The sequence below is a fragment of the Marmota marmota genome, unplaced genomic scaffold (assembly GCF_001458135.2).
Source record: "Marmota marmota marmota unplaced genomic scaffold, marMar, whole genome shotgun sequence".
In the NCBI taxonomy this organism is placed as follows: domain Eukaryota; kingdom Metazoa; phylum Chordata; class Mammalia; order Rodentia; family Sciuridae; genus Marmota; species Marmota marmota.
Window position 1 is genome coordinate 37851280 of NW_025999949.1, and position 25103 is coordinate 37876382.

Consider the following 25103-nt stretch of genomic DNA (forward strand, 5'->3'; position numbering starts at 1 on the left):
GATTNTTCGCCTCCGCCGCCGAGCCTAAGATGGATCTTCCTGTGGGCCCCGGCGCGGCGGGGCCCAGCAACGTTCCGGCCTTCCTGACCAAGCTCTGGACCCTCGTGAGCGACCCGGACACCGACGCGCTCATCTGCTGGAGCCCGGTAGGGGCGGGTGCGGGAGCAGGGCGCTGCGGGAAGGGGGCCTGGCCGCCGCCGTCCTCTCGAAGCCCGGGGCCGCGCGGTCCCAGAGCCCTTAGTTTGCCTGGGACGCGGTGGACGCGGCTTCCGGTTCTCCCGCTCGTGGCTCGCGGAGGGACCGCGCCCCGACGGCCGGGTGCACAGCCCGCGCGTCGGGGAAAGATCGCGGCTTGGCGCGAATCGGAGGGCGTGCGCTGGTGGGAAGGAGAAGGGCGGGCCGGCAGCGGACAGGTCGCACGGTCCGGGCTGGCCCCACCGCCAGGGCAGCGGGCCGGCGTTGGGCCCTCTGGAGTTGTCGGAGCGGGCTGCGAAGACCGCAGACCTCGAGCTTGCAGAGGTCACTCCCGCCTCCTGTTCACATCCTGGCTGTGACATCGCGCCGCGAGAGAGTCAGGGCCCGGGACTGGCACATGGTGGCCTGAGGCCACAGTGATCCAGAGGGAGCTTTTAGAGGAACTGTGACAGGCTTGGTGCCAGCAAACCTGCTTGACTTCCTGCAAGCCAAAACTCAGGGCTTCTCAGCCTGTGCCGAGAGCACACCCATCGCACACCCGTCCCTTCAGCCCGACAGGAAAGAAGAAAAGCCTGGACATGAATCTAGCTCGATCTGGAGGTCCGGTTCTCTGCCTCCGGGTCGTGCGTTTACTGACGGTGTGCCCTCTGTAAAGAGCATTCTGGAATATGCCTGGCATGTTGGTGCATGTCTGTAATCCCAGCAACCCCGAGGGCTGAGGTCCGAGGATTGAAACTTCAGGACCGGCCTCAGGAATTTAGCAAGGCCCTAACCAAATTAGCAAGAGAAGACGCTCTCAAAAGAATAAATATTTTTTTTTTTTTTTTTAAAGGGCTTGGAGAGTAGTTCAGTGGCAGAGTATCCCTGGGTTCAATCCCAAGTGCCAAAAGGAAAAAAAAAAATGTGTGTGGGAATAAAGAGAAGATTAGAAACCATGCACCTTCACTCTTGGTAGAAACACTTTGTCCCCATGGCACTCCTCTGTGTGGGCCTTCCCTGCTCCCCAGATCCAGAGAGGAGCAGTGTTTTTCAGCTACCTCTTCTAGATTTTGAACTCTCCTAACCCCCAGGAAATGACACCACATTTCTGACTTTCTTTAACTTATTTCCATTTCTGCCTTGTTACCCTTAACTCATAGGAAGTGATCTTACCCAGGTGGGGGAGGGCATCGGAGATCCTCTGGAACATTCTGAGCCTTGTTTTGCTAGGAAAGTCCATCCTGCCTGGTGTTTTTGCTTTTTGATTGAGAGATCTGTGGGTGAAGTTCCAGTATACATTCTTCCAGGACCTATAGGGTGTTCTGGGGAGGGCCTTTGAGTTGGAAGTCAGATCTGATTCAACCTGTAAACAGCCTCCCATCCACAGCAGCACACTACCTGTTGACATATTTTCCCTGGGGAGGGACAGGGAGTTGACTGGAACTCAAGCTTTGGATCTTCCTGTGTGAAGCAGCTGTAATTGGTGCAGGACATCAGGACATAGCAGTGGGCGCTAGCATGAAACAAGTACAGAAACAAGCTCTGACTCAGGAATGGAAGGAAGCCCCTGTCAGCATGATCAGGGAGGGGCTGAAGAGCTTCTTAGAGCTGACTGCCTGGCCCAGAGAAAGAAGATGATGCCTCTGTCCCCGTGACCTTGAGGGCACCCGTACAGGCCCTGTGGCCTCTGTCAGCAGAGCGCAGCATGGACGCTCCTATAGGCTCACTGCCCTTGACTCAGCCTTCAGATGCCTCAGAAGGCTTTGGGGCCCCCACTCAGTTATTTTCTCCTTGGTGCTGGAAGTCTCCTCCTTATTCTGCCAAAAAGTACTCTCCCTTTGGAGGGATAATGTTGGCTAATTCCCAAGGCTGAATATGTGGGGAAGACCTTCCAGTCTCAGAACCCTGGCTAGACTACTAGGGGACAGAATAGGTCACTACCTGGAAACTGTGATGGAGGTTATGGCACTGTTTATCCTTGTGTTCATTCCCACCCGCAGCCCTCATTTAGTTCCAAATCCCTTACCCAAACAGGAAGGGCTACAAGAGATCTGAGTTTTCCCCAGACAGGTCCTGAAGGACAGTGTAGCTCCATATGCCCAGTGGAGGAAATTTGGTGACCACAGGTTAGAATCCAAGTAGGAGCCACAAGAGCATGTAAGTGTAGGCATGGGTAATCTTCCCTTAGCCAACTTCTCAACAGTTGTCCCAAAGCTGCCCCTGGATCCAGTACCCAGAGATACGAAGACTGGGACTAAATACCTGGATAAATAGGTAGCTCCATAAATAAAGCATGAGGCCTTTCCACCCTCCTACCATCTCTCAGCCTTTGCATCCTCCTCTTCGTGTAGTGGTTCCCCTGTCCTCGCCAGTAGGCTCTTGATAGGGCCTTACAGGACTCAGGACAACTCTGGAGTTACAGTCCTCAAAGCAGAGAGAAATGTCCAAACCAAAGTGAAAAATGAAGGCTCATAGCCCGGGTTCAGTATAATGCCAATTTTGTATAAGATCATGTAGTCTTTTTTTAAAAAGATTAGAAGGAAATATGAGAAGTAATCTTGATTATCTCTGGCTAGTAAGATTACAGTTAATTTTTATTTTAAGTTTTTCTTCTAGTTCTTAAAAAGTAAACGTGTTTTGTAATTGAAAGGAGATGAACTCTCAACCACAAGTTGTGTCCAGAACCCCCACGGCTACCCCTGCTCTCTGAGCTTTCTCAGCCAGGTGAGCTCATTCTTAGAGAGAAAACAAGAGTTGACAGGCCCCACCCTTGAAGACCTGGCAGTGGGCCCCAAGTGCTAGAAGCCACACACCTCAAGCTGGTTGTGTTGTGTGCTGCGGTGTCATTAACCACTGAATGGTGCACAGCATGTTTGCTGTCTCTGTGTTACAGACAAGGTTGTGCTTCTTGCCTATTCACTCTCTGCCCACAGTCATTCAAGTGGGTGACCTAAGTTCCATTTTATAAATAGAAAACTCAGGCTCAAAGACATCAAAAATCTTAACAAATTAAGAGCTAGAAAATGGTAAAAGTAAGTCCAGAATCACCCAGATGTTGCAAACTGCCTGGCTTTGCCAGCTGTGCACATCTCAAGGATCCATCTTTCACCATCCACAGAGAAAAATTAGACTAGACCAGCAAGCTCTATGCTGTGGCCTCTTGTGTGTTTCCTCCTGCCTTGAGGTGTTGGGGGAGTTGCAGGCCTGGGTTGTGGTAGACTTGGAGGAAAGTAGATGCCCACAGCAACCTGGGCCCATCTGACACCATAGAACCAGTGTTGGCCCATAACTCTTTATCAAGGGACCAGGGAGAGCAACCTGCACCTGGGGGTTGCTTGTTTTCAGAGGAGTTGGCCTGTGTGCAGGGGAAACTAAAGCCTAGCAAAGCCAAGGTCTGGCAGGAGGAAGAGGCTGGCCTTTGTAAAAAAGTGAGGAGCTCAGCCCCCAATGGTTTCCTTGTGCCTAGCAGCACTAGTAGCTGTGGTCAGTAACCCCCTTCCAACTGTGTTGGCCCCACAGTGAGCAGAGTTGAGCAGCCTGCATGTGTTCAGTGCACCGGGGATGTGGAGGCGTGTGCTGGTCATGGCTCCTGACTTGCAGGCGTGAGCTCCAAAGCTAACCTGAGCAGAAGCAAGAAAGCATCCCTGGGAAAAGTACCAATGGACCCTCAGAGAGTGGCAGACCAGGACTGGGGGAGGTGGCCCAGAAGGTGTGCTGCTCTTCTGTACCTGCTTGGACCCTCCATCAAGCTCACCCTCCAGACTGATTTCTTCACTCCATCTTCTCATGACCACAAAGCCAGGCCAGCTATGGCTTCCAATGCAACCAAGTGCCCACAGACTTCTTGCTGCTCTAGTCCCAGTCCTAGGACACAGAAAGTGGTCAGCAGCTAAGGCCAGGAAACCTGAGTACCTTACAAGCTCCATCTGTGCTTGGGTATGCAGGGGGGCTAAGACAGGGAGGGATTGTGGCTGGGCAGTAACTTGAAAAGATCAGATAAGCCACCTCATAAAATATATGGCTGTTAGCCTTTTGGTACCACAGAGCCAACCCCTTTGAGAAGATAAGCAGAGTCACCAATCTGCTCTATACAAAATGTATACCTGGAGAATTTTGTATACATTTCAAATTGTCAACAGTGGTATAGAAAATAAAGCCACGGGCCTGGTGTGATGGCACACTCCTGGGATCCAAACAGCTCAGGAGGCTGAGGCAAGAGGATTGCAAGTTCAAAGCCAGCCTCAGCAACTTAGCGAGGACCTAAGCAACTCAGCAAGACCCTGTCTCTAAGTAAAATAGAAGGAGGGATATCAGGGGTCTGGGTTCAATCCCTGGTACCAGAAAAAGTCACAGCCAGGCACAGTGGCTGACAGAACTTTGGAAGCTGAGACAGGAGGCTGTCTTGCTGCCCCCAACCTGTGCGGGCAGCTGAACTTAAGGTCGCTTGTGTGAATTTCCAGGGACACCAAATGAAACACAGACACACACTTTACCTTTAAACAAGCTTCGGGACAGCTTCTTCACTCTTGGCCTCAGGCTTCTCAAATGGGAGAGCAAGAGAAAGTCATGAGCACGGTTGGAAGTGGGCTTTTATTGGTGGGGGACCCTTATTCTTAGAAAGTTCCATCCAAAAAAGTCAGAAGGGGCAGGGTTATAAAGGTCAGGTGAGTATAATTCGACCCAAGGGGCTATGGGATGACACACCTATCTCTGAAGATGTGCCCTCAAACTTCCTGGACCAGGGCAATGTCCATGTCACTACAAAGCCTCTCCACTCCAGGATGGAAGGCGTGAATCATTCAGAGTGGCTCCCACAATCTCTAGTTTGAGGCCAGCCTGCGCAACTTAGCATGACCCTTTCTTAAAATTTAAAAAGCCTGGGTGTGTAGCTCCGTGGTAGAGCATACCTGGGTACGGTTCACAGTAAGACTCAGTATTTACTGACTACCGTGTTTCAGACTACAAGAGCACTACTCACTAGCCAATAACTGGGCAGCCAGTTTTCCTTGATCCTTCTAAAATGCCCGTTTTCATTATATTTAAGTCTAAGCTATGACCTCCCAAAGTTACCTGTGATCAGCAGAGAAGAGCCTTTGAACCACTGAGGCAGAGAGATGAAACACTGAGTTCTCTGCTCTTCCCTCAGAAGACCCTCTGAAACTCACTTGGAGTAGGTCCTGTCAGACCGGTTCAACTCGGACAGTGTTCAGCATTGGAGGACAGATAAGGACTGAGCTAATATACACTTGCCTGGGCTTTCTGTGGTGAAAGGGGAGAGCTAACATGCAGACTAGGGGAGCTGAGGCTGCTGAACTTGTGGGGCATGGTGGCAGAGAGGAGGAAGTTGGCCAAGAAAGATATCTGGGAATCAGCAGATGAGCCCCCTGGGGTTTTGTCGGAATGCCTATTTGTTCACGCAGCCCTTATGGAGGCCAAGAACAACACCTTCAAGGGAGGAAGCGCTGCTGAGAAGCTACAGGGTGAACAGCTAGAACTCTCAAGCCCACAGGTTGTTTGCACTCTCGCCAGCAGGGTGGAGAAGCCAGTGTGAATGAATACACAGAGGGCTCACCAGGGACCTTGGGAGAGCTAAAGGGGTGTTGGAAGCCCACACATAAAGGGTACTCCAGATGACAGGGGAGCAAGCTTGGAAGCAAGCATTGAAGTGACAGCCGGGCTGCCCTCAATGGAGTGCAGCACTTTTGCAATCAACAAAACTCAGACACACAACATAAAATTCCCATGTCCTAGGTCCAGTCAAAATGAGTAGAAAAGCCAGTAGGCGAGAAAAGTGTAACTTGTCATGGGAGGGTGACAGTTCATAGTAACAGACCCAGGTCTGATGGGATGACCAACAAGTACATTAAAATAATTTTAACAGCACTCTGTGTGCCCAAGGAATCAAAGCAAAAACATGAAGGCTGAGAAGTGGAAGATAGAAAAAAAGAAGCAAGTTGAGCAAAATATCATTTCTCCTAGGCAGGAGAATTTTAAATTACTTATATAAATCCTCACCTCTCAGAGAGCCCACACACTGTCCCTAACTGAGCTGTGGGTTCCTTCTGAGGACCACCATAGAGAAGGGAGGGGGCTCACAGAGGACCTCACCAGCACATCAACACTGGTGTCCATGGTGACAAGCCTGTTGACAGCTGAGCTCTTGACACAGTGGAACCATCTTCCCAAAGTCACATATGGCCCCAAATAAAATACCAGATCCAAACAGAGGGACATTCTGCAAAATGCCTGGCCAGTCCTCCTCAAAACTGTCAAGGTCATCAAACTGGGAAAGTCTGAGGAATTGTTGTGCCCCAAGGAACTGAAAGAGACATGACAAGTAAATGTAATGTCATATTTTGGATGATGTACAGGAACAAAAATAAGACATGAGGAAATCTGGAAAAAGTATGGACTTTGCTTTATAATGTGTCTAGTTTAACAGGTGCACCTTGCTAAGGCAAGATGTTCGTAATAGGGAAACAGGTATGGAGTGTATGGGGACTCTGTACTATCTTCCCAACTTTTCTATAAATTTAAAATTGAAAGGTTATTTTAAGTCCACTAGAGAAGATTAATAAAGATCACTGAGTGAGAAACTACAGAAGTGATCCACTGCGATGCATAGAGAGGGGAGGTTGAAAAATCAGTGTTGTTGGGGTGGTGTCATGCAGTCTAAAGACAGCTGAGGTTCCAGAAGCAGGAGGAGGAGCATGTTTGTAGAAAGAATGGCCAGAAATTTTCTGTGGTACTGGAAATCAAACTCAAAGCCTTGTGCATACCCGGCAAGTACTCTACCACTAAGTTGCCTCCCCAGCTCTTTTTATTATATTTTGAGACCCAGTTGCTATGTTACCCAAACTGGCCTTGAACTTGCCATTCTCCTACCTGTGCCTCCCAAGCAGCTGGGATTATAGGAGTGCATTCTTTTCCCAAGTCTTTGAAGAGCTATAAACCCACACACTTAAGAATAGCAATGAATCCCAACCAGAATAGGAACAAAGAAAGCCATATCAACGCCTAGCATGTTCAGATCTCTGAAAAAGACTAATAAAATGTCCTAAAAGCAAGCAGAAAGAGAAAGGAAATTGCACACAGTAGAACAAGAGGTAAGAATGACTGTAAACTCCACATTAAGAACTTAGGTAGACACACTTGGAATGAGTATAAAGTAAGTCTTGGCAAGAAAATGTAACTTAGGGGCTGGAGATGTGGCTCAAGCGGTAGCACGCTCGCCTGGCATGCGTGCGACCCGGGTTCGATCCTCAGCATCACACACAAACAAAGATGTTGTGTCCGCCGAATACTAAAAAATAAATATTAAAAAAAAGAAAAAGAAAATGTAACTTAGGGCTGGGGTTGTAGCTCAGTGGTAGAGCATTTGCCTCACACACATGAGGCCCTGGGTTCGATCCTCAGCACCACATAAAAATAAACTAATAAAAATAAAGATATTGTGTCCATCTACAACCAAAAGAAAATGTAACTTACATGAACCAAATTGAAGTTTTAGAACTTAAAATTATAGTAATCAAAGTAAGGAACACTGGACAGGGTCAGTAGTAAGATGGAAGTGACAGAAGAAAGTCAGTGAATATGGCCATAGGACAGCAAAAACTGTCCCCAATCTAACAACAGGGAGGGAAAACAAACAGAGCCTCACAGACTTGAGACAGCTTCAGGGGTCTGCTTCATGTCATCAGAGTCCTGGAAGGAGAGTAGAAAACTGCAAGAAAAATAAACAATTACAAATTAAGCAAAAGATATAATAAACCTGTAAGTTCAATTTCAATATACTGCAAAGAAGTATAAAACCAAGGCGTAACCAAACTCCTGAAAACTAGAGGCAAACTAAAAATTCTGAAAGCATCCTGAGAAAAAACGGCACCATCTGGTAGCAATGACTCCTGTGACTTTGTATTTCCTATCAGAAAACAAGGAAGCCAGGACTGGGGTTGTGGCTCAGAGGCAGAGCGCTCACCTAGCAAGTGTGAGGCCCTGGGTTCAATCCTCAGCACCACATAAAAATAAAAAAAAAAAGAAAACAGGGAAGCCAAAAGGAGATTAAACCAATAAAGGGAACTTGTCAAGTTAGCCATAGTGGTGCATGCCTGTAATCTTAGCAGCTCAGGAGGCTGAGGCAGGAGGATCACAAGTTTGAGGACAGCCTGGGCAACTTAGCAAGACCCTGTCTCAAAGTGAAAGGGGGGCAGGGGTTGTGGCTCAGAGGTAGAACTCTTGCCTAGCACATGTGCGGCCCTGTGTTTGATCCTCAGCACCACATAAAATTAAATAAAATAAAAGGATTGTGTCCATCTACAACTAAAAGAAGGGGAGCTAGGGGCTACAGCTCAGTGGTGAAGTGCCCCTGGGTTCAATCCCCAGTACCAAAATCAGTCAGTCAGTCAAAACAATAAAAGAAAAAAACACACAGTGGCTCCCCCTTAGCCATGGTCAAGTCGAGGCCAAATATAGTAAATACAAAATTATAGAAATAAGCAACTCGTGGGTTTAAACCACTCTGAGTGGTGTAAGGCAGCCTCACACTATCCCCCCAGGATGCGAACGATCCCTTCAGTCAGTGGGTCTGCAGCGTACATGCGGCCTGCCCAGTAGTTGCTTGTCACAGCCATCTGCAGTGGCACACCAACCGTCATGTATCACAGTGCCTGAGTAGTGTAGCCCAGCGCTCCTTTACGCACCTGCTTATTCACAGGCACTGTGTTGTTTCCATCAGTTAGGTACAGTTCAAGCAGAGACGGAGCACATCACTCCTATTGCACTATGAGTGTACTGTTTTATATGTTGTTATGCATCTATTCCTGTGCCTAACTTACAAATTGAACTTTAGCATAGGTGTGTATATAGAGGGAAACATAATGTATGTAGGGTTGAGTTCTGTCTGTGGTTTCAGGCATCCCCTGGGGGTCTTGGAATGTATCCCTCACACATAAGAGGCGACTACTGTACTTCTTAACACTAACCAAAAGAAAGGCAAAATGACTTATCAATTAAAATAGACCTAAGAGCAAAGAAGCTGACCTTAAAGAGGGGCATTATTATTGGGACTGAGGTTGTAACTCAGGGGTAGAATAAAGGGTGAGTGCACCAAGGACACTTGCAGTCCTATTGTGTCCACCTGGGAACAAAGCAGTAAAAGAAATGAGATAAAGCTAGACAGAGTTGAAAGAAGAGCTAGGACTGCAAGTGCAGTCATGCATGTCAACTATTCTCAGTGTCTTGATTAAGGTTGAGAGAATTTCCACATAGAGAGGACTTGAACACATCAAGCCACTCAACCTGCTAACAGCTGAAGATACTCCACCCAGCAACAGAGCCCAGCCTCTTCTCAGCCCCATGGACCTGTGCCGGCATAGAGTGTGTTCAAGGCCCTGAAAACAAGCTCAGGAGAACTAAAATCATGCAAATGTATTTTCTGAACATAAAGGAATTAAATTAGAAACTGTTGAACAGACTGGCAGTAGGAGACTCCAAACAATAAAGCAGTGCTTAGGGGGAATCATGAGAGAAGAAGGGGCCGTTGCTATAGCTCAGCAGCAGAACGCTTGCCTAGCATGTTCAAGGTCCTGGGTTCATTCCCTGTTCCACAAAAGAGTGGACTTCTAAACAATCACCTTAAAAAGCAGGAAAGGGGGACTGGGGCTGTGGCTCAGTGGTAGAGCGCTTGCTTGCACTTGTGAGGTCCTGAGTTCAATCCTTAGCACCACATATAAATAAACAAGTAAAATAAAGTTATTAAAAAAAAACAGGAAAGGGGGGCAGTGTAAACTCAAAGCAAGAAGGAAGGAAGTGAAGACAACAAAAGAAAGCAGTGTGACTAGAAGTTGTAAAACAAACTCCAAAAGCCGAGTCTTTAATAAAAAAAAATAAATAAAGAAGTTAATGAATTCATAGCACAAATGATACAAGAAAAAAGAATAATTAGTAATATCAGGAAGTAAAGATGCATCAGTACAGACTCCACAGGCGGTAAGAGGAAGTACTAAGGATTTGGCAATGTGAACGAAATGGACTAATTCTTTAAACCTCAAACTTCAAGTCACGCTCAGAATAGCAACATGTGACTAGTCCAAAAAACAATTAATGAAATTGAATTCCCAGTTATAAACCTTACGTAAAAGAAATTTCCAGGTCCGAAAGACTGCACTGGCTAAGTCCAATAATTGAAAAATAAATAGAACCATCTTTAAACATCTTCCACCAAATATAGTGGATCAGTTCAGCATTATGTTAAAAGAATGAAATCACAAGTGAGATTGTCTTGGGAGCACTGGATCAGTTCAACATTTGAAAATCAAGCTACATTATTTGCCATATCAGTATAAGGAAGAAAAACATGATCAGAATATCTGTCTAAAAATAAGTTGATCAAATTGTAATTTGTGACATTTAAAAAAAATAGAAAACTAAAAATAATAGGAAATTTCTTCAACCTGATACAAAGTGTCTACAAAAAAAGACCACACATCACCAGGCTCATTGGTGCACACCTTTAATTCCAATGAGCTGAGGCAAGAGGGTCACAAGTTGGAGACTAACCTCAGCAATTTAGCAAGGTCCTGTCTCAAAATTTTAAAAAAGGGCTGGGTATGTGGCTCAGTGGTAGAGGCCCCTGGTTCCACCCCTAGTACCAGGAAAACAAGAGCACACCTAACTAACTGCTCAGTGGTGGAAGACCTAGTGCTCTCCCTCCCTGGAGACCAACAAGGTGCATCATCTCTTTTCACTGGTCTTATTCAGCCTCTTGCTGAAGTTCTGTCCAGTATCCCATGTGAGACAAGAAAAGGAAGGCATGCAAACTGGAGGGGACGAAGGAGCACTGTCTGTATGCATAGATACAAGAATGTCTACATGGAAAACCCTGAACTCACAGAAGTCCTCCTAGATCTAAGGAATGTGTTTTGCAAGGTCACTAGATATAAGGTCAACACAAAATCCAATTTGTTTTTGCATACTAGCAATGAATAAATGGGAAATCAAGTTTTTAAATACCATTTACAGTTGCTCAAGGAAGTTAAAAACAGTCATCCCTTGGTATTCACAGGGGTTGTTTCCAAGATCCCCACCTGGATACCAAAATGTAAGGATGCTAAGTCCCTTGTATGAGATGGTATAGTATTTGCATATAACTTACACATCCTGCCATACACCCATATACTTTTGTGGGGGAGGGGGGTTGTTGGGGATTAAATCCAAGGATGCTTTACCACTGAACTACATCTTCAGCCCTTTTTAATTTTGAAATGGTCTAATTTACCCAGGCTTGAACTTGGTTGTTTGTGGGTTTTTGGTTTTGTTTGTTTGTTTTGTTTTTTGTTGTTGTAGTAGATGGACACAGTATCTTTATTTTTATATGGCGCTGAGGATCGAACCCAGTGCCTCGCATGTGTGAGGCAAGCACTCTACTGCTGAGCTTCTAGCCCCAGCCCCCTGGCCTTGAACTTTGGATCCTCCTGTGACTCTAAGGATTATAGGTGTGAGCCATCACATCTGTATACTTCAAATCATATGTAGATGACCTATATTTTTCTTTTTCCCCTGCTTTTAAGCAGTGCTGAGGGTGGGACCCAGGGGTGCTAGGTGAGAGCTCTACTACAGAGCAGTCGCCCCATCCCTCTAGATAACTTATAACACCTAATGTAAATGCTATGTGAATGGTTGTTCCACTGCATTGTTTAGAGAAGCATGACAAGTGAAAGTCTCTACATGTTCAGTAGAGTTTTTTTAATATTTATTTTTTAATTGTAGTTGGACACAATACCTTTATTTTATTTATTTTTATGTGATGCTGAGGATCGAACCCAGGGCCTCGCATGTGCTAGGCGAGCCCTTTACCACTGAGCCACAACCCCAGACCCTCAATAGAGGTTTTTTTTGTTTTTTGTTTGTTTGTTTTTTAATATTTTTGGAAGCCAGGTGCGGTGGTGCACACCTATTCCCAGCAGCTCAGGAGGCTGAGGCAGGAAGATCGCAAGTTCAAAGCCAGCCTCAGCAACTTAGGGAGACCCTATCTCTAAATAAAACTTAAAAAAGGGCTGGGGATGTGGCTCAGTGGTTAAGTACACCTGGGTTCAATCAACATTACCTCCACCCAAGGAAGAGAGAGAGAGAGAATGAATTTAGAGAAAATGTCATTTCAAAATGTGTTTGGTTTTTTTTGTTTGTTTTTTGTTTTTCAATTTACTATTGAATTCACAGATGTGGGATTTTTCAAAAGTTCCCCCATCCTTTCTCTTCCCCTCCCCTTGTTTGCTGATACAGTGAATGCTTTGCCTCATTCCTTTGATACTCTTCTCATCCTGTTTCTCTACATTAAGGAGTGAACGTTTTAGCTGGTATGTTGTAGGACTTGGGGTGGCTCTGCCTTCCTCCTGAGCTTATTTCCTTGTGTTTTTAGTCTGCTTGTGACTTGGCTGGGTGGCTTGAGGGAGACTACTTTTCTTTGGTCTCTATTCACTGCCTGGCTGCCTGGTTCTGCCATTGGGGTTTTTTTGTTTTGCCTTGTTTTGTTTCTTTTTGTAATGCCCTGGAGCACAGATGGTTGGGCAGTCAAATGCAGTTCAGTCTGACCAGTGGTGAGGTGGTTTGGTTTGGTCTGGTCTGGGGGAGGTGGTTGGGCAGCTGTTGTTCTGGAGGTGTTTCTGATTTGGTAGTGTCTTGAGCGGGCCCTGTCATCAGCATAGACCACACTCGTTCCTGTCTTTCCACAAGGTCAGGATTTGCTGAATGACAGTCAAGTCACAGGCTGCACCACTCAGCGGGGGCAGATCACCTGGTGGTCATCAGCCAGGCAATCACAGGTTCTTATCCCAATCTTCATGGCCAGTATCTGTGACACTCAAGTCACACATCACACTTCACACAGAGACACACATAAGAAGGGGTCAAGGCAGCCACAGGGTCAGGGAGACTGAACTGAGAGCAAAGGCGGAGTCCCTGCAGGTGGTCAGGTGAGATCAGGAACCAGCTGAAGAGCTTGTTTAGGGTGCAGGAGCTTATTCTAGGCCGAGGTCCAGCAGTTTCACCATGTCAGCTTGGAGTGGGACTCCATGGTCATCATAGGCAGAAGAAACCACACACACTGCTAAAGCCTAAGAACAGATCCGAAGGTTCGTTGCTGTGACAATTTTCTTGGGCAAGGCTAGTGACCAGTGACCAGGGTTAGGGTGCCACTGTGTCCAGTCCCAGGGTACCTCCCCTTTTATGGGTCTCAAGTGAGGAGTTTGTTTTATTTGGTGATCTAGTATATTCAGTAATCTCATGGGCCTGGTTTTCCAATGTTTGTTTGATACGCCCATACATGCTTGTGATTAATTTGGTAAATTCATGGGTGGTCATTCTTCATTAGCATGATTAACTTATTTCAGTTCATGCCTTATGGTTGTGCCAGGCAGATGGTGGTGGTTCACTTGTACAAACAAGGTATGGCTTCATTGCATCTCAGCCCTTAAACTCAAAATGGAGTAGCTCACAGCAAACTACTGCTTTACAAAATGAAGTGAGAAAGGTTAAAGCACAGCCTGAAAACTGCTGCTCTGTACATCGTGGAGTAACTCAGAGAGGGCACGGCCTTCTCTCCGCAGAAGGCAGGTGGGTTTGTTGGTTGAACTGTGGCTGTTTTCAGGTTGGCCTTGGGTTAGCTCTGGCCCTGGAAGGCTCTTCTCAGCTTCCCCTTCCCTGCAGAGGCTCACGGAGGCCGGCCTGCCCACCCCTGGACAGGGAGTGTGCTTCCCAGTGGGTGGCAGCAGACCTTTTCCTCCTGCACTGCCAAACATAGACTTAGAGCCACTACTACTGTGGCTGGGCAGTAGCCACTGATTTTCTTTGCTGCTGGACTTGGAATGGGGTCCCCATCTGTGGGGCATGGTGGAGGAGCCAACTGCTCTCTTGGCCACACTAAGCAGGAATGTGATCTCTTCAACCTGGAGTGCTGGGGTAAAGAAATCCTGGTGGTGTGGCTCTCCCCACATGCTCACTGCCCGCCAAGTTGTAGCAGGTGTCATGGAGTAAATGTCTCTTTACTCACTAGACGCCTTTAGAGACCCCCCAGTGTTTTACTGGGGAGACTTCCACAAAGTGCCTCACACTGCCGGCCAAGAATCAGGAATCTCCTCTTCACTTTGAAAGGGTAGCTTTACTAGTGTCCACTGCCTTTGGCCCTCAGCTCTGGTAAGTCTTCGTCTCCTCCTGTCTTTGTGATTGGCAGTTCCCTCATGGAAGTGTATCAGTTGAATCCCTTTTTATTTATCCCACTTGTAATTCAGTTAACTTCTTGGATGTTCTTCATCAAATTTAGGGAGATCCTGGCAGTGTTTCCTTAGGTACAGTCTCTTTGCTCTTTCTCTCTTCTTTTGAGACTCACATTATGTGTAAGTTATACTTTTTTTCCCCTGTGCTGGGGGTTGGTGCTAAGCATGTGCTCTACCTCTGAGCCTCACCTGCAGCCCAACTGTGGTTCAGTGGTGCCTCATAGGTCTCTGCCATTCTGTTCATTTGTATTCATTCTTCTTTCTATTCTTCACACTGTAATCTCAGTTGACTTGTTTTCGGGTTTGTTAATTCCTGCTTCTCCCTACTCACATCTCACCAGAGTCCCTCTGGTGAATTATTAAACTGAGTTTACTTCTCAACCTTAGAATTTCAACTTGATGCTTCTTTATCATTTTTACTTCTTTACTGAAATTCTCCATTGGTGAGATATAGTTCTCTTACTTTAGTTCTCCAGATGTATTCTTTGAAAGTAATTAAAATCGCTAACTTAAAATCCTTTTCTCATTGGACACAGTGGTACACACCTGTATCCCAGCAACTTGGGAGGCTGAGACAGGAGGATCCCAAATTTGAGGCCAGTGAGACCATGTCTCAAAAGGAAAAATCAAAGGGACTGGGGATGTGGTGCTCAGTGGTTCAGTGAGTGTAGCCCATTGCTTTAATTTCCAGTGCTGGAAAAAAAAAAATTTTTTTTTGTACGCAGTTTGTTTTTTGGGTTGTTTTTTTTTTTTTTCCAGGGGTTGGGGGCTGCCAGAGATTGAACTCAGGGCACTTGACCACTGAGCCACATTCCCAGCCCTTTTATGTATTTTATTTGGAGACGGGGGTCTCACTGAGTTGCGTAGCACCTTGCTGTTGCTGAAGCTGGCTTTAAACTTGGGATCCTCCTGCCTCAGTCTCCTGAGCCACTGAGATTATAGGCTTATACCACCACACCCAGCCTCAGGCAATTTGTATTGACTACTTGTTCGAATATATGGACCATAACTGCCGCAGTCCGGCTGCAGCAGAATAATCAGGGGGGGTGACGAACAACTTGTGTACGTTGATACAGCAGGAGTAGGAGCCGTTTATTGCAGGACAGGAGCAGTATTTATACATTCCACACAGCTTATCTAATTAGCATAAACTAGATACAGCAGTCAACCAATCAGGAATCTCCACACTTAATGGCTCGCTTTTGTTACTTCTCAAACCACTCCCTCTGGCATTTTGCCAGGCACCATCCAGACTTGTTTACGAACTCTAACATTCCCCTGGCAAAATGCCAGGTGTTATTTTGACTTGTTTACAGACTCTAACATATAACTTCTTGTTTCTTTGTATGTTTTATGATTTTTTTATTGAAAAGTAGACTTTTTTTTTTTTAATGGACAGAATGCCTTTATTTGTTTTTATGTGGTGCTTAGGATCAACCCAGTGCCTCAGATATGCAAGTTCTCTGCCACCGAGCCCCAGCCCCAACCTGAAAAGTAGACTTTCAGTTAATGAAGTGTAGCAACTCTGGGGTGAGACTCTCCCTTTCCCCAGCATTTGTTGCTATTTTTTGGCCTGGTGATTTTCCTGAACTAATCTGTAAAGCCTGTGTTCTTTTTTGGTGACCACTGCAGTCTCTGTTCAGTTAGTTTAGTCAGGGGATAGAGCGAAAACCTCTGGGTCTAAAACCAGTAAGTCTCCCAGTCTCCCAGGGCCTCTGTGTGTTAGGACACACCTTCAGCCCAGACAGTAGTGGGCAGCCCTACTTCATCCTTCACTTCCTGCTAATGCCTCACCTCAAGGTCAGCCAGAGGTGACCACTTAGGGCCTCTAGGGTCCGTGGAGTGTCTGCATAGCTCTAGCTCTACACATACACATGGCTTCCAGATTCCTAGGGACACACAGGCCTTCTCAGGGTCCCTCATGATTCCTCCTTTACCCGCTGTTCCTTTTGTTGTTGTCGCTGTTGTTGCTGTTGGGGTTGGGGGTTTGTTTGTACATTTTGGTTCCCCGGAAGTGCTTAACCATTGAGCCACATGCTCAGCCCTTTTTATTTTGAGGCAGGGCCTCCCTAAGTTGCTGAAACTGGCTGAACTTGTGCTCCTCCTGGGATTACAAGTGTGTGCCACCATTCCCAGCTCAGCGTTCCCTTCTGTTGTCTGGTTAGCTAGTATTATATGTGCTTTGAGCAGCCACATCCTTTAAAAGTCACCCCTGGGTGTTCCAACAAACACTCCCAAGGGAAACACTCCCTGGGAGAGCTTCTAGCCTGGTCAGAGCCCTCCCTGCACGTGGGGTCTTCCAGGGAGCTGCCCTCATAGGCTTTAAAGCAGCTGCAGGCCCGCCCACACCCCTACTTCCCCACTGTGGGTGCAGCCCTTGGTCCAAGGCTGCAGGAGAGGGAGTAGAATGGGGCAGGCTAAGAGCCATGGAGCTCAGTGCTCTTGCAAGACACAGTTGTTCCTCCTGAAGAAACTGCTTCCAGCATGAACCATTCTTTGGTTACCTTTCAGAGTCCTGGAGAAGTTGACTTCACGTTTCTTACCAGTTTTTGCTCTGCTGCTTTGGTGTCCCTTCCTCCACCCCTTCCCCTCATGCTACTGTTGATGCTAATGCTTATTTTCATGCCTCTGTGTGTTAGAAAGCAGCTCCAGGGAGCTGCGGTTGTGGCTCAGTGGTAGAGCACTTACCTAGCACTCGTGAGGCACTGGGTTCAATTCTCAGCACCGCATATAAATAAATGAGTAAAATAAAGGTCCATCAACATCTAAAAACACATTTAAAAGAAAGAAAGTAGTGCCAGTGCCAACCCAGCACCAGGGGGCTCTTTTTAGTTTTTTCCTGACCCTGACTGGGAGAAGCCTATTCCCACCGTCCTGAAGGGATTGATTCAGGGGGTCAGGTACTACCAACAAAATGCCATCCCCTTCGCATTGTGTGACCCCCCACCATATTTGATGCCTCCTCTGAGCCACCATGGCTACCCCATCAGTCCTTCCTGAGGGGTTCTGGGCTGAGTTCAGGAAAGAAGTGGGAGAGGAAGGTCAGTACACGCAGTGTGTGACAGTCTAGTCCTTGTCTCACCTGCCAGAGGATCAGACTGTTCTGAGCAAGCTGTACCTTCATCCAGAGTAAGGAAGGTCTGCTTGCTTCTCATGCCCTTGACTGCCTCGGTTGGGCTCCTAGCTGTTCGGTTTTGTTGTTGTTTTGTTTTGTTGTTTTGTTTTGTGTGTGTGTTTGTGGTGCTGGGGATTGAACCCAGGGCCTTGTGCAAGTGAGGCAAGCACTCTACCAACTGAGCTATATCCCCAGCCCCTGCTCTTAGCTGTTCTTAAGGAATTTTTTGCTGATTATAGCTACATGCCATTTGCAGAGAGGGGACCAGAGTACATTATGTTGCATGAATGTGAACTTGGCGTCCAGGAACCACTGGTCAAGGGAACCCCATCTCTGAATGCAGGCCAGGGCGTACTGGGGTAGACTCTACCTTCCAGCAGCCCTGTACGGTGGGAGTGTGCACTGCCCACTACACCTGGAAGGGAGTCAAACCACTATCCCTGTCACTGCTACATGTGGCCTGCTGTGTCTCCTGACAGAGTGGGAACAGCTTCCATGTGTTTGACCAAGGCCAGTTCGCCAAGGAGGTGCTACCCAAGTACTTCAAGCACAACAACATGGCCAGCTTCGTGCGGCAGCTCAACATGTGTGAGTGCCCACTCTGGCTGGGCGGGTGCCCCCTTCCAGGAGTCTGTGGGAGGCAGACCCCAGCATGTTCACCCCCAGACATTGCTCTGGATTGGCCAGGGGCAGGGCCTGGAATCCACTACACATGAGGACTGGGGCAAAGTACCTCTTTGTTGGAAGATCCTCAGGAGTGTGCATCTGGGGTTTCCAGGGAGGAAAGGGTTGTGAGGCCCTAGCCATACTCCCTCACAGATGGGGAACTGTTGGGAATGGGGTCTCCCTCATAACAAGAACACCCAGCTGCCATGGGCATGGGCTCTGGCCACAGCCCTGCATGGCCCTTCTCTAGGGGCCTTCCCTCACTTGGCCCTCAGGAAGAGCTCTCCCACCCCTGTGTGTGCAGACGGCTTCCGGAAGGTGGTCCACATCGAGCAGGGAGGCCTGGTTAAACCTGAGAGGGATGACACTGAGTTCCAGCACCCATGCTTCCTGCGTGGCCAGGAGCAGCTCCTGGAGAACATCAAGAGGAAAGTGACCAGCGTGAGTGGCTGGCCCTAAACACAACCCTCCTTGTCGTCCCTCCTTGCTTGTCCCTCTCTGACCCACCCTTAACCATCCCCGTTGGCCCTTCCTACTGTGCCTCAGGCCTCCCCACTCTCCTTGGGGCCCAGCTGCAGCATGAGAGCCAGCCCCACTCCAGGACCTCCAGAGCCTCTTGTCCACCCCCAGGTATCCACACTAAAGAGTGAAGACATAAAGATCCGCCAGGATAGCGTCACCAAGCTACTGACAGATGTGCAGCTGATGAAGGGGAAGCAAGAGTGCATGGACTCCAAGCTACTGGCCATGAAGCAGTAGGTCCTGCGTGTCCAGGGGGTGGCTGTGGAGCGTGGATGTGTGCTGTGGGCTAGGGAATGGGACAAGGAGGACCTCCTGCAGAGCCACCGTCCAGCTGTGACTTCTGTGGCAGAAGCTCTGGGGCCTTCTGTATCCATATTCTGGGGGAGGCATCCTGCTGGGCCACTCCCTCCACCCCGGAAAGATAGGCCTCTGCCTGGTTCCTGAAGCCGCAGACTAGATGAGCTTCCACTGTACAGGATCTGGGTTCACAGACTCTGCCCTCCAGGTCCCTCGCTGAGGGCCAGGGCAGCAGGAAACTGACCAGGACAGTCCCAAGGCTAGGTCAGCTTCTCTCCCTCCCCTGGTTGCCCACAGTGTCACTCAACGCAATGTCAACATCCCCACCACTGCCACCATCTCAGGCCTGGGGCAGGAAGCAGCGTAGGATCTTTCTTGAATTTTTGCCTATGTATGTTTGGCACACACCTGACCACCTGGGGCCCCTCCTCAACGAGGACCCAGGGTTCTAGAGGCTTTGCAGGCAGCCTAGCACTTAAGAAACTGAGGCACGGGTCTCTTTTCCACTCTGGGTCCCTGGAGACTCAGGAATTCTACCCATATGGCACAAGAGGCCCTGGGTTCACACTCCCCACATTAGGCCTAGCAGAAGCCACTGTCTTTATGACCAGTGGATGTGGCTTTTCTCACAGTATGGCCAAGGGGCCATTTCTTTGTCCAGGAGATATGGGCTTTGCAGGGCTAGCCCACCAGAGCATCAGGAATGCACCAGATCTTGCTTACCTACCTGGGTGGGGGAACCATGTTTTGGCAGCTCATCCCTATCCCCACCAGGCCACTTCCACACTTGGTGCAGGGCCCTCAGCCCCTACAAGGTGCAGGGCACCCTCCAGGTGTCACTCAGCAAACTGAGGAATCTGTGTTTCGGAAACCTGATCCCTTGGTGGGAGCAGATGACTGGGGTTGGATTCAAGTTCAAAGAACCTCCCAGTCACCACCCCGACCCCACCGCATCATCAGTGGGTGTCCTGCAAACCCCACCTTTGTCCTCTGGGAAGCACACCAGAGGTTGAAGGGGGGCAATGTTGCCAGCAAGCCCTCGCCTGGCCCCGGCCCTTGTCCCACACCCCCTTGGACCTGCCTAGGGCAGGGGAGGCTACAGAATACCCCTGCTGAGACTGCTGTGAGGCCTGCCTGACCCAGCCTGTATTGCAGCGAGAACGAAGCCCTGTGGCGAGAGGTGGCCAGCCTGCGGCAGAAGCATGCCCAGCAGCAGAAAGTCGTCAACAAGGTGGGGCAGGGTTGGCGGTGGTGGGTCCCTCCACAGCAGGGCTGGAGTGACTATATCCTCTCTGCCCTACAGCTCATTCAGTTCCTGATCTCGCTGGTGCAGTCCAACCGGATCCTGGGGGTGAAGAGAAAAATGTGAGGCACTGGGGGTGCCTGTACCCTCTGCTCAGGCCCTGGGCCCTCCCTGTGCTCCGTCTGCTGCATCCTAGCGAGCAGCTAACCCCCACCCCTTCCCCACAGCCCGCTGATGTTGAGCGACAGCAGCTCCGCACACTCGGTGCCCAAGTATGGCCGGCAGTACTCCCTGGAGCATGTGCATGGTCCAGGCCCATACTCGGTAAGCACTAGGTTGGGCAGGACGGCCCCCACAGGTCGTGCAGGGTGCTTGCTGCCTGCTCCAGGGTGGCCACAGGCAGACCCTACACGTGACCCAGCCCCTACCTCTGTTTGCAGGCTCCATCCCCAGCCTACAGCAGCTCCAGCCTCTATACCCCAGACGTTGTTACCAGCTCTGGACCCATAATCTCCGACATCACTGAGCTGGCTCCCGCCAGCCCTCTGGCCTCCCCAGGCAGGAGCATAGATGAGAGGTGGGGCTGTGTACCCCCCCCCCAGCCCTCCTGTCACCTCACTGGGCCAGCCCATATGAGCCCGGGGTAGAGTTGGGAGGGAGTGGTGCCCGCTGAGGTTCCTGCTAACGTGTCCCCCAACATGTCCAGGCCCCTGTCCAGCAGTCCCCTGGTGCGTGTCAAGGAGGAGCCCCCCAGTCCACCTCGGACGCCCCGAGTGGAGGAGGCGAGTCCCAGGCACCCATCCTCTGTGGACACCCCCTTGTCCCCAACTGCCCTCATCGACTCCATCCTGCGGGAGAGCGAGCCTGCCCCCACCTCAGCTACAGTCCCCACTGATGCCGGAGGCCGCGAACCCTCGTCCCCACCCCGCTCAGCCCCCGAGAAGTGCCTCAGCGTAGCCTGTCTGGACAAGTGAGTGCTGCCCCTGAGCACACAGCCTGAGCCTGTGCTGGGACTGCCCCGAGGGGTGGGGTACTGAACCCCCAGGCCCTGCAGGGGTATGGGATTTGCAAATAGTAAGCAAACAGGATTAGGGCCAGGGAGGGAGTTGAATTTGGCCAGATCACTCTTCAATCTGGGGCCCCTGCCCGCTGGCCACCCTTTTGGCTGCCATCGCCCTCTCCTGCAAACCACAGGACCCTTGCCTGTCATGCTGCCCAGACCAGCAGCAAGAGATGGTGAGCCGGGCCTGGCTTTGACCCCTTTGGCCCTGTCCAGAGGCTGAGTGAGTGAGGATGGTGGGCTCAGAGCCCACCCTCTGGCCCCCACCTGCAATGGGGGGGGCTCTTGTCTTTGTATCTTGCAGTTTGGCTCGCGCTCCACAGATGTCTGGGGTCGCCCGCCTCTTCCCCTGCCCCTCCTCTTCCTTTCTGCATGGCCGAGTCCAGCCAGGGTTAGCGCGGCCCCCATTGGGGAGGGAGGAGGGCTCTGTCAGAGCTCGGGCCCCTCCTGCAGCCATGAAGCAGACCCTGCCCTGTGCACAGCACTCACCCTGTTTGTCAAGGGTGCCAGGGGAGGGCTTCCCAGGCTCTGCATCCTCACTGACTTCCCAGGCATGGGCCAATGGCTGTGACTGGGACAAAACCCTACCTGGCCCAGCCACCAGTGCAGGCAGGATCCAGGCTGCTGTGCTGCGCTTACTTTCGGGGTGGGGTGGGCCCATGGCACCTGTAGAGCCGTCCTGGCTGTCCTTCCCATGGCCCCCAGATACACCCAGCAGCACCAGGGGAGGTGCAGACCCAGTCATGCTGAGGATAGCCTGTCTACCTTGTTAAGCCTGAAAAACTGCACTAGAGCTGAACCCCTCGTCCCCTGGTGCTTTCTTGCCCCAGCCTTGATCACCCCCAAGGCCTTCCAGCCTTGTACCAGTATCCTGTGGGCCAAGCTGCACCCTACCCTCAGTAGTCATGGAGGGCACAGAGCTCACCACTGCCCTTCCAGCACCTTCCAGTTGTGTGTGTATATATACACAGACACACTGTCCCCCCAGCCCATGCTGGGGGTGCCGAGGGGCCCCATCTAGGGAATGGGTGTAGCCAAGGGAGAGCCCTTCTCTACAGGAGTGTGTCTGGGGCTCTGGTTCACCTGCCCACTCACCCCGGGCCAGGAATGAGCTCAGTGACCATTTGGATGCCATGGATTCCAACCTGGACAACCTGCAGACCATGCTGACCAGCCATGGCTTCAGTGTGGATACCAGCGCCCTGCTGGACGTGAGTCTGCCCTATCTTCTCCCTGCTCCACCCCATTCTCTGTAAGCCAGCCCTGACTTCCCTCCCTCCCTCCTGCAGCTGTTCAGCCCCTCCGTGACCATGCCCGACATGAGCCTGCCTGACCTTGACAGCAGCCTGGCCAGCGTGCGTAGGCGGGCAGGGTGGGGGGCGGGGGCACCAGCAGCAGTCCTCACCATGTCCCTTCCACCCCACAGATACAGGAGCTCCTGTCTCCCCAGGAACCCCCCAGGCCTCTTGAGGCAGAAAACAATGGCCCTGACTCAGGTGAGCCAAGCCCTGTGCCTGCCCCCCCTCCTCCCACCACCCATATGGCCCTGACCCCCACCCACCCACAGGGAAGCAGCTGGTGCAGTACACAGCACAGCCTCTGTTCCTGCTGGACCCGGACGCCGTGGACACGGGGAGCAGTGAACTACCTGTGCTCTTTGAGCTGGGGGAGGGCTCCTACTTCTCCGAGGGAGACGACTACACAGATGATCCCACCATTTCCCTGCTGACAGGCTCTGAGCCCCCCAAAGCCAAGGACCCTACTGTCTCCTAGAGATGCCAAGAGGGACTGGGAGGGCCTGTGGCCTGCTTCCACCCTTAGGACAGGTTTGGGGGAGGCAGGACAGGCACACAGCCTCCACAGCCCCAGTGGGGGAAGAGGGGCTCAGGGCTGGACAGTGCCTCCAGTCCAGAGTGAGGGCCCTTGGGCCTGCACACCTGCTGCCTTCGCCCAGCCCCGCATCCCCATGGCTTGTTTGGGGCTTCATAGTCACAACTTGGACTGATTCTGCAGGTTGTTCATAGAATTGTATTTTGGATTTTTACATGAGGGTCCCCCTTTCCCCTTCACAGAGAAATATATACACACAGACGGACAGACAAGACGGGCAGAGATCTATAAACCAACAAGCTCTATGCTATGGCTTCCTATGTGTTTCCTCCTGCCCTGGGGGTTTTAGGGAGGTGGGGATGGGGGAGGGGAGGCCCAGAGCAGATCTGAAAGGTGGTGGCAGTACCCTGGGCCTGTCTGGCCCTGATTGTCAGCAAAACGACCCTTCCTAAGGTGTCCCTTCAGAGACAGGGCACAGGTAACCATGCTCCACATATCTCCTGTCAGCGTCAGGCTGACCCCTTCTATCCACAAGGCACTGGACTGATTTGAGGGCAGGCATGGCACGCTCCTGCTGGTTCAGTAGTTTCCATGGGTGTGGGCAGAAGAGGGAAGGCAAGCTCACAAGTGGCTGTGGGGCATGTCCGATCTCCTACGTCGGGACCTGCTGACTGAGGGGCTGGGGGGAGTACAGGAGCCCATACGGTGAGAGTCCAGAGAGCTCCAACGCCCTCCCCCAGGTTTTCACCCACTAGTCACTGTCCTGGGGAGGCCACAGAGATGCTGTCTGTAGGCTTCCACTGGGAGAGGAACCAGCCAGGACAGAGCAGCCCCCAGATAACCAGCAGTTTGCTAATGCAGAAGGGACAGCACAGGCTTGGACTGCCCCTGCCCTTCTCAGCACACAGGTACCTCTCAAGCAACCACCTTGTTGGGCACCATGGCTCGAAGGTCTGAGGGCTGTGGCCTATAGCCTCGGTTTTTAACTGACACAAGGCCTCCCTTCCATGATAAGACAGGCTCTGGGATGACCCCCAGCTCTGTGTGCCACTGAAGTGGCCTCTGCACCACTTCGCTATGTAACAGGGTCTAGGGACAAGGCATCCTTCTGAGGGTCACAAGACCAGCTCCTGATGCCCAGAGTGTCGTGAAGTGGGCTATGGGGATGGGAGGAAGTCAGGCTAGGCCCATCTGCAGTGCATCCCAGACTCCACCTTGCTGAGCTGTCCTGTCCTGGTGAGGTGGGAAGAGTGGGGATGCTCAGAGGCTGCCAGTCTTCAGCTGGCCCTCTATGCCAGGGTGCCCTAGGCTCAGCCCTCCCATGGAAAGTATGCTTTCGGGGGCAGAGACCCCATTTCTGGGTATCTTAACTCAAGTTCCTACTGAAGGCAATAACAAGATGGCAGACCTGGCACCAGACCCAAGTAAGAAGGGACTTGCAGACCGTTTTCTCCCTGGTCTCTGACCTGTCCCAGACTAAGCCCCATTCCCAGAAAGTTCTGAGCACCTTCTTCCCAGGCTGTGGCTGGGCATGATGAGCTCTGATTAACCAAGCAAGCTAGTTGTCCACTGGGGCCTATGGAAAGATCAGCTTGGTAGGGCTGGGTTAGGAAGTGTGACCTTTCCTAAGCAGTGGATCTGCCTGGTTACCCCTGGACCTCACTACCTTAAGCTGAAACTGGGTTGCTGTCTCCTATCCTGATACAGCTGAGTGGCCTTGCCCAAACACCCCAGGAGGTTATAGGCACCCAAGGAGATTGCCAGCTGGAATGCAGTGGGACATCAGGACCCAGACACTCCCCCCAGAGCACCAGAGCCTCATCTGGTTGCCTAAGGACCAAAAGGGCCTTGAACCCCTGGAGTACCTGCCCCCACAGAATTGGTGCTGGACCATCCCTCCCAGTAGCCCCCAGGAGGCTGAGGGGAGAG

General features: G+C 50.5%; 1 protein-coding gene and 1 long non-coding RNA gene across 10 annotated transcripts in view; one reads left to right on the forward strand and one right to left on the reverse strand.

Moving 5' to 3' along the window:
• Hsf1 (heat shock transcription factor 1) overlaps positions 1-23479 on the forward strand; it is a 42900-nt gene extending 19421 nt beyond the window's left edge. The window contains exons 3-16 of one of the 9 annotated variants that reach the window (XM_048802337.1): positions 5-146; positions 18036-18144; positions 18473-18663; positions 18853-18977; positions 20197-20272; positions 20345-20406; positions 20512-20608; positions 20725-20861; positions 20991-21254; positions 21649-21735; positions 22450-22555; positions 22634-22699; positions 22771-22840; positions 22912-23479. In XM_048802337.1, coding sequence (XP_048658294.1) covers positions 30-146; positions 18036-18144; positions 18473-18663; positions 18853-18977; positions 20197-20272; positions 20345-20406; positions 20512-20608; positions 20725-20861; positions 20991-21254; positions 21649-21735; positions 22450-22555; positions 22634-22699; positions 22771-22840; positions 22912-23117 — 1713 coding nt within the window. In that variant the 5' untranslated portion in view covers positions 5-29 and the 3' untranslated portion in view covers positions 23118-23479. The remainder of the gene's footprint in view (positions 1-4; positions 147-18035; positions 18145-18472; positions 18664-18852; positions 18978-20196; positions 20273-20344; positions 20407-20511; positions 20609-20724; positions 20862-20990; positions 21255-21648; positions 21736-22449; positions 22556-22633; positions 22700-22770; positions 22841-22911) is intronic. The other 8 variants (XM_048802334.1, XM_015486619.2, XM_048802335.1 and 5 more) reach the window with 8 other exon arrangements.
• On the reverse strand, positions 15829-18041 carry LOC125616574. The gene is made up of 2 exons (XR_007347304.1): positions 16439-18041; positions 15829-16346 (listed from the first exon to the last, which is right to left on the reverse strand). It is a non-coding gene; the product is annotated as an uncharacterized LOC125616574 (long non-coding RNA).
• Positions 23480-25103: the final 1624 nt, after the last annotated feature.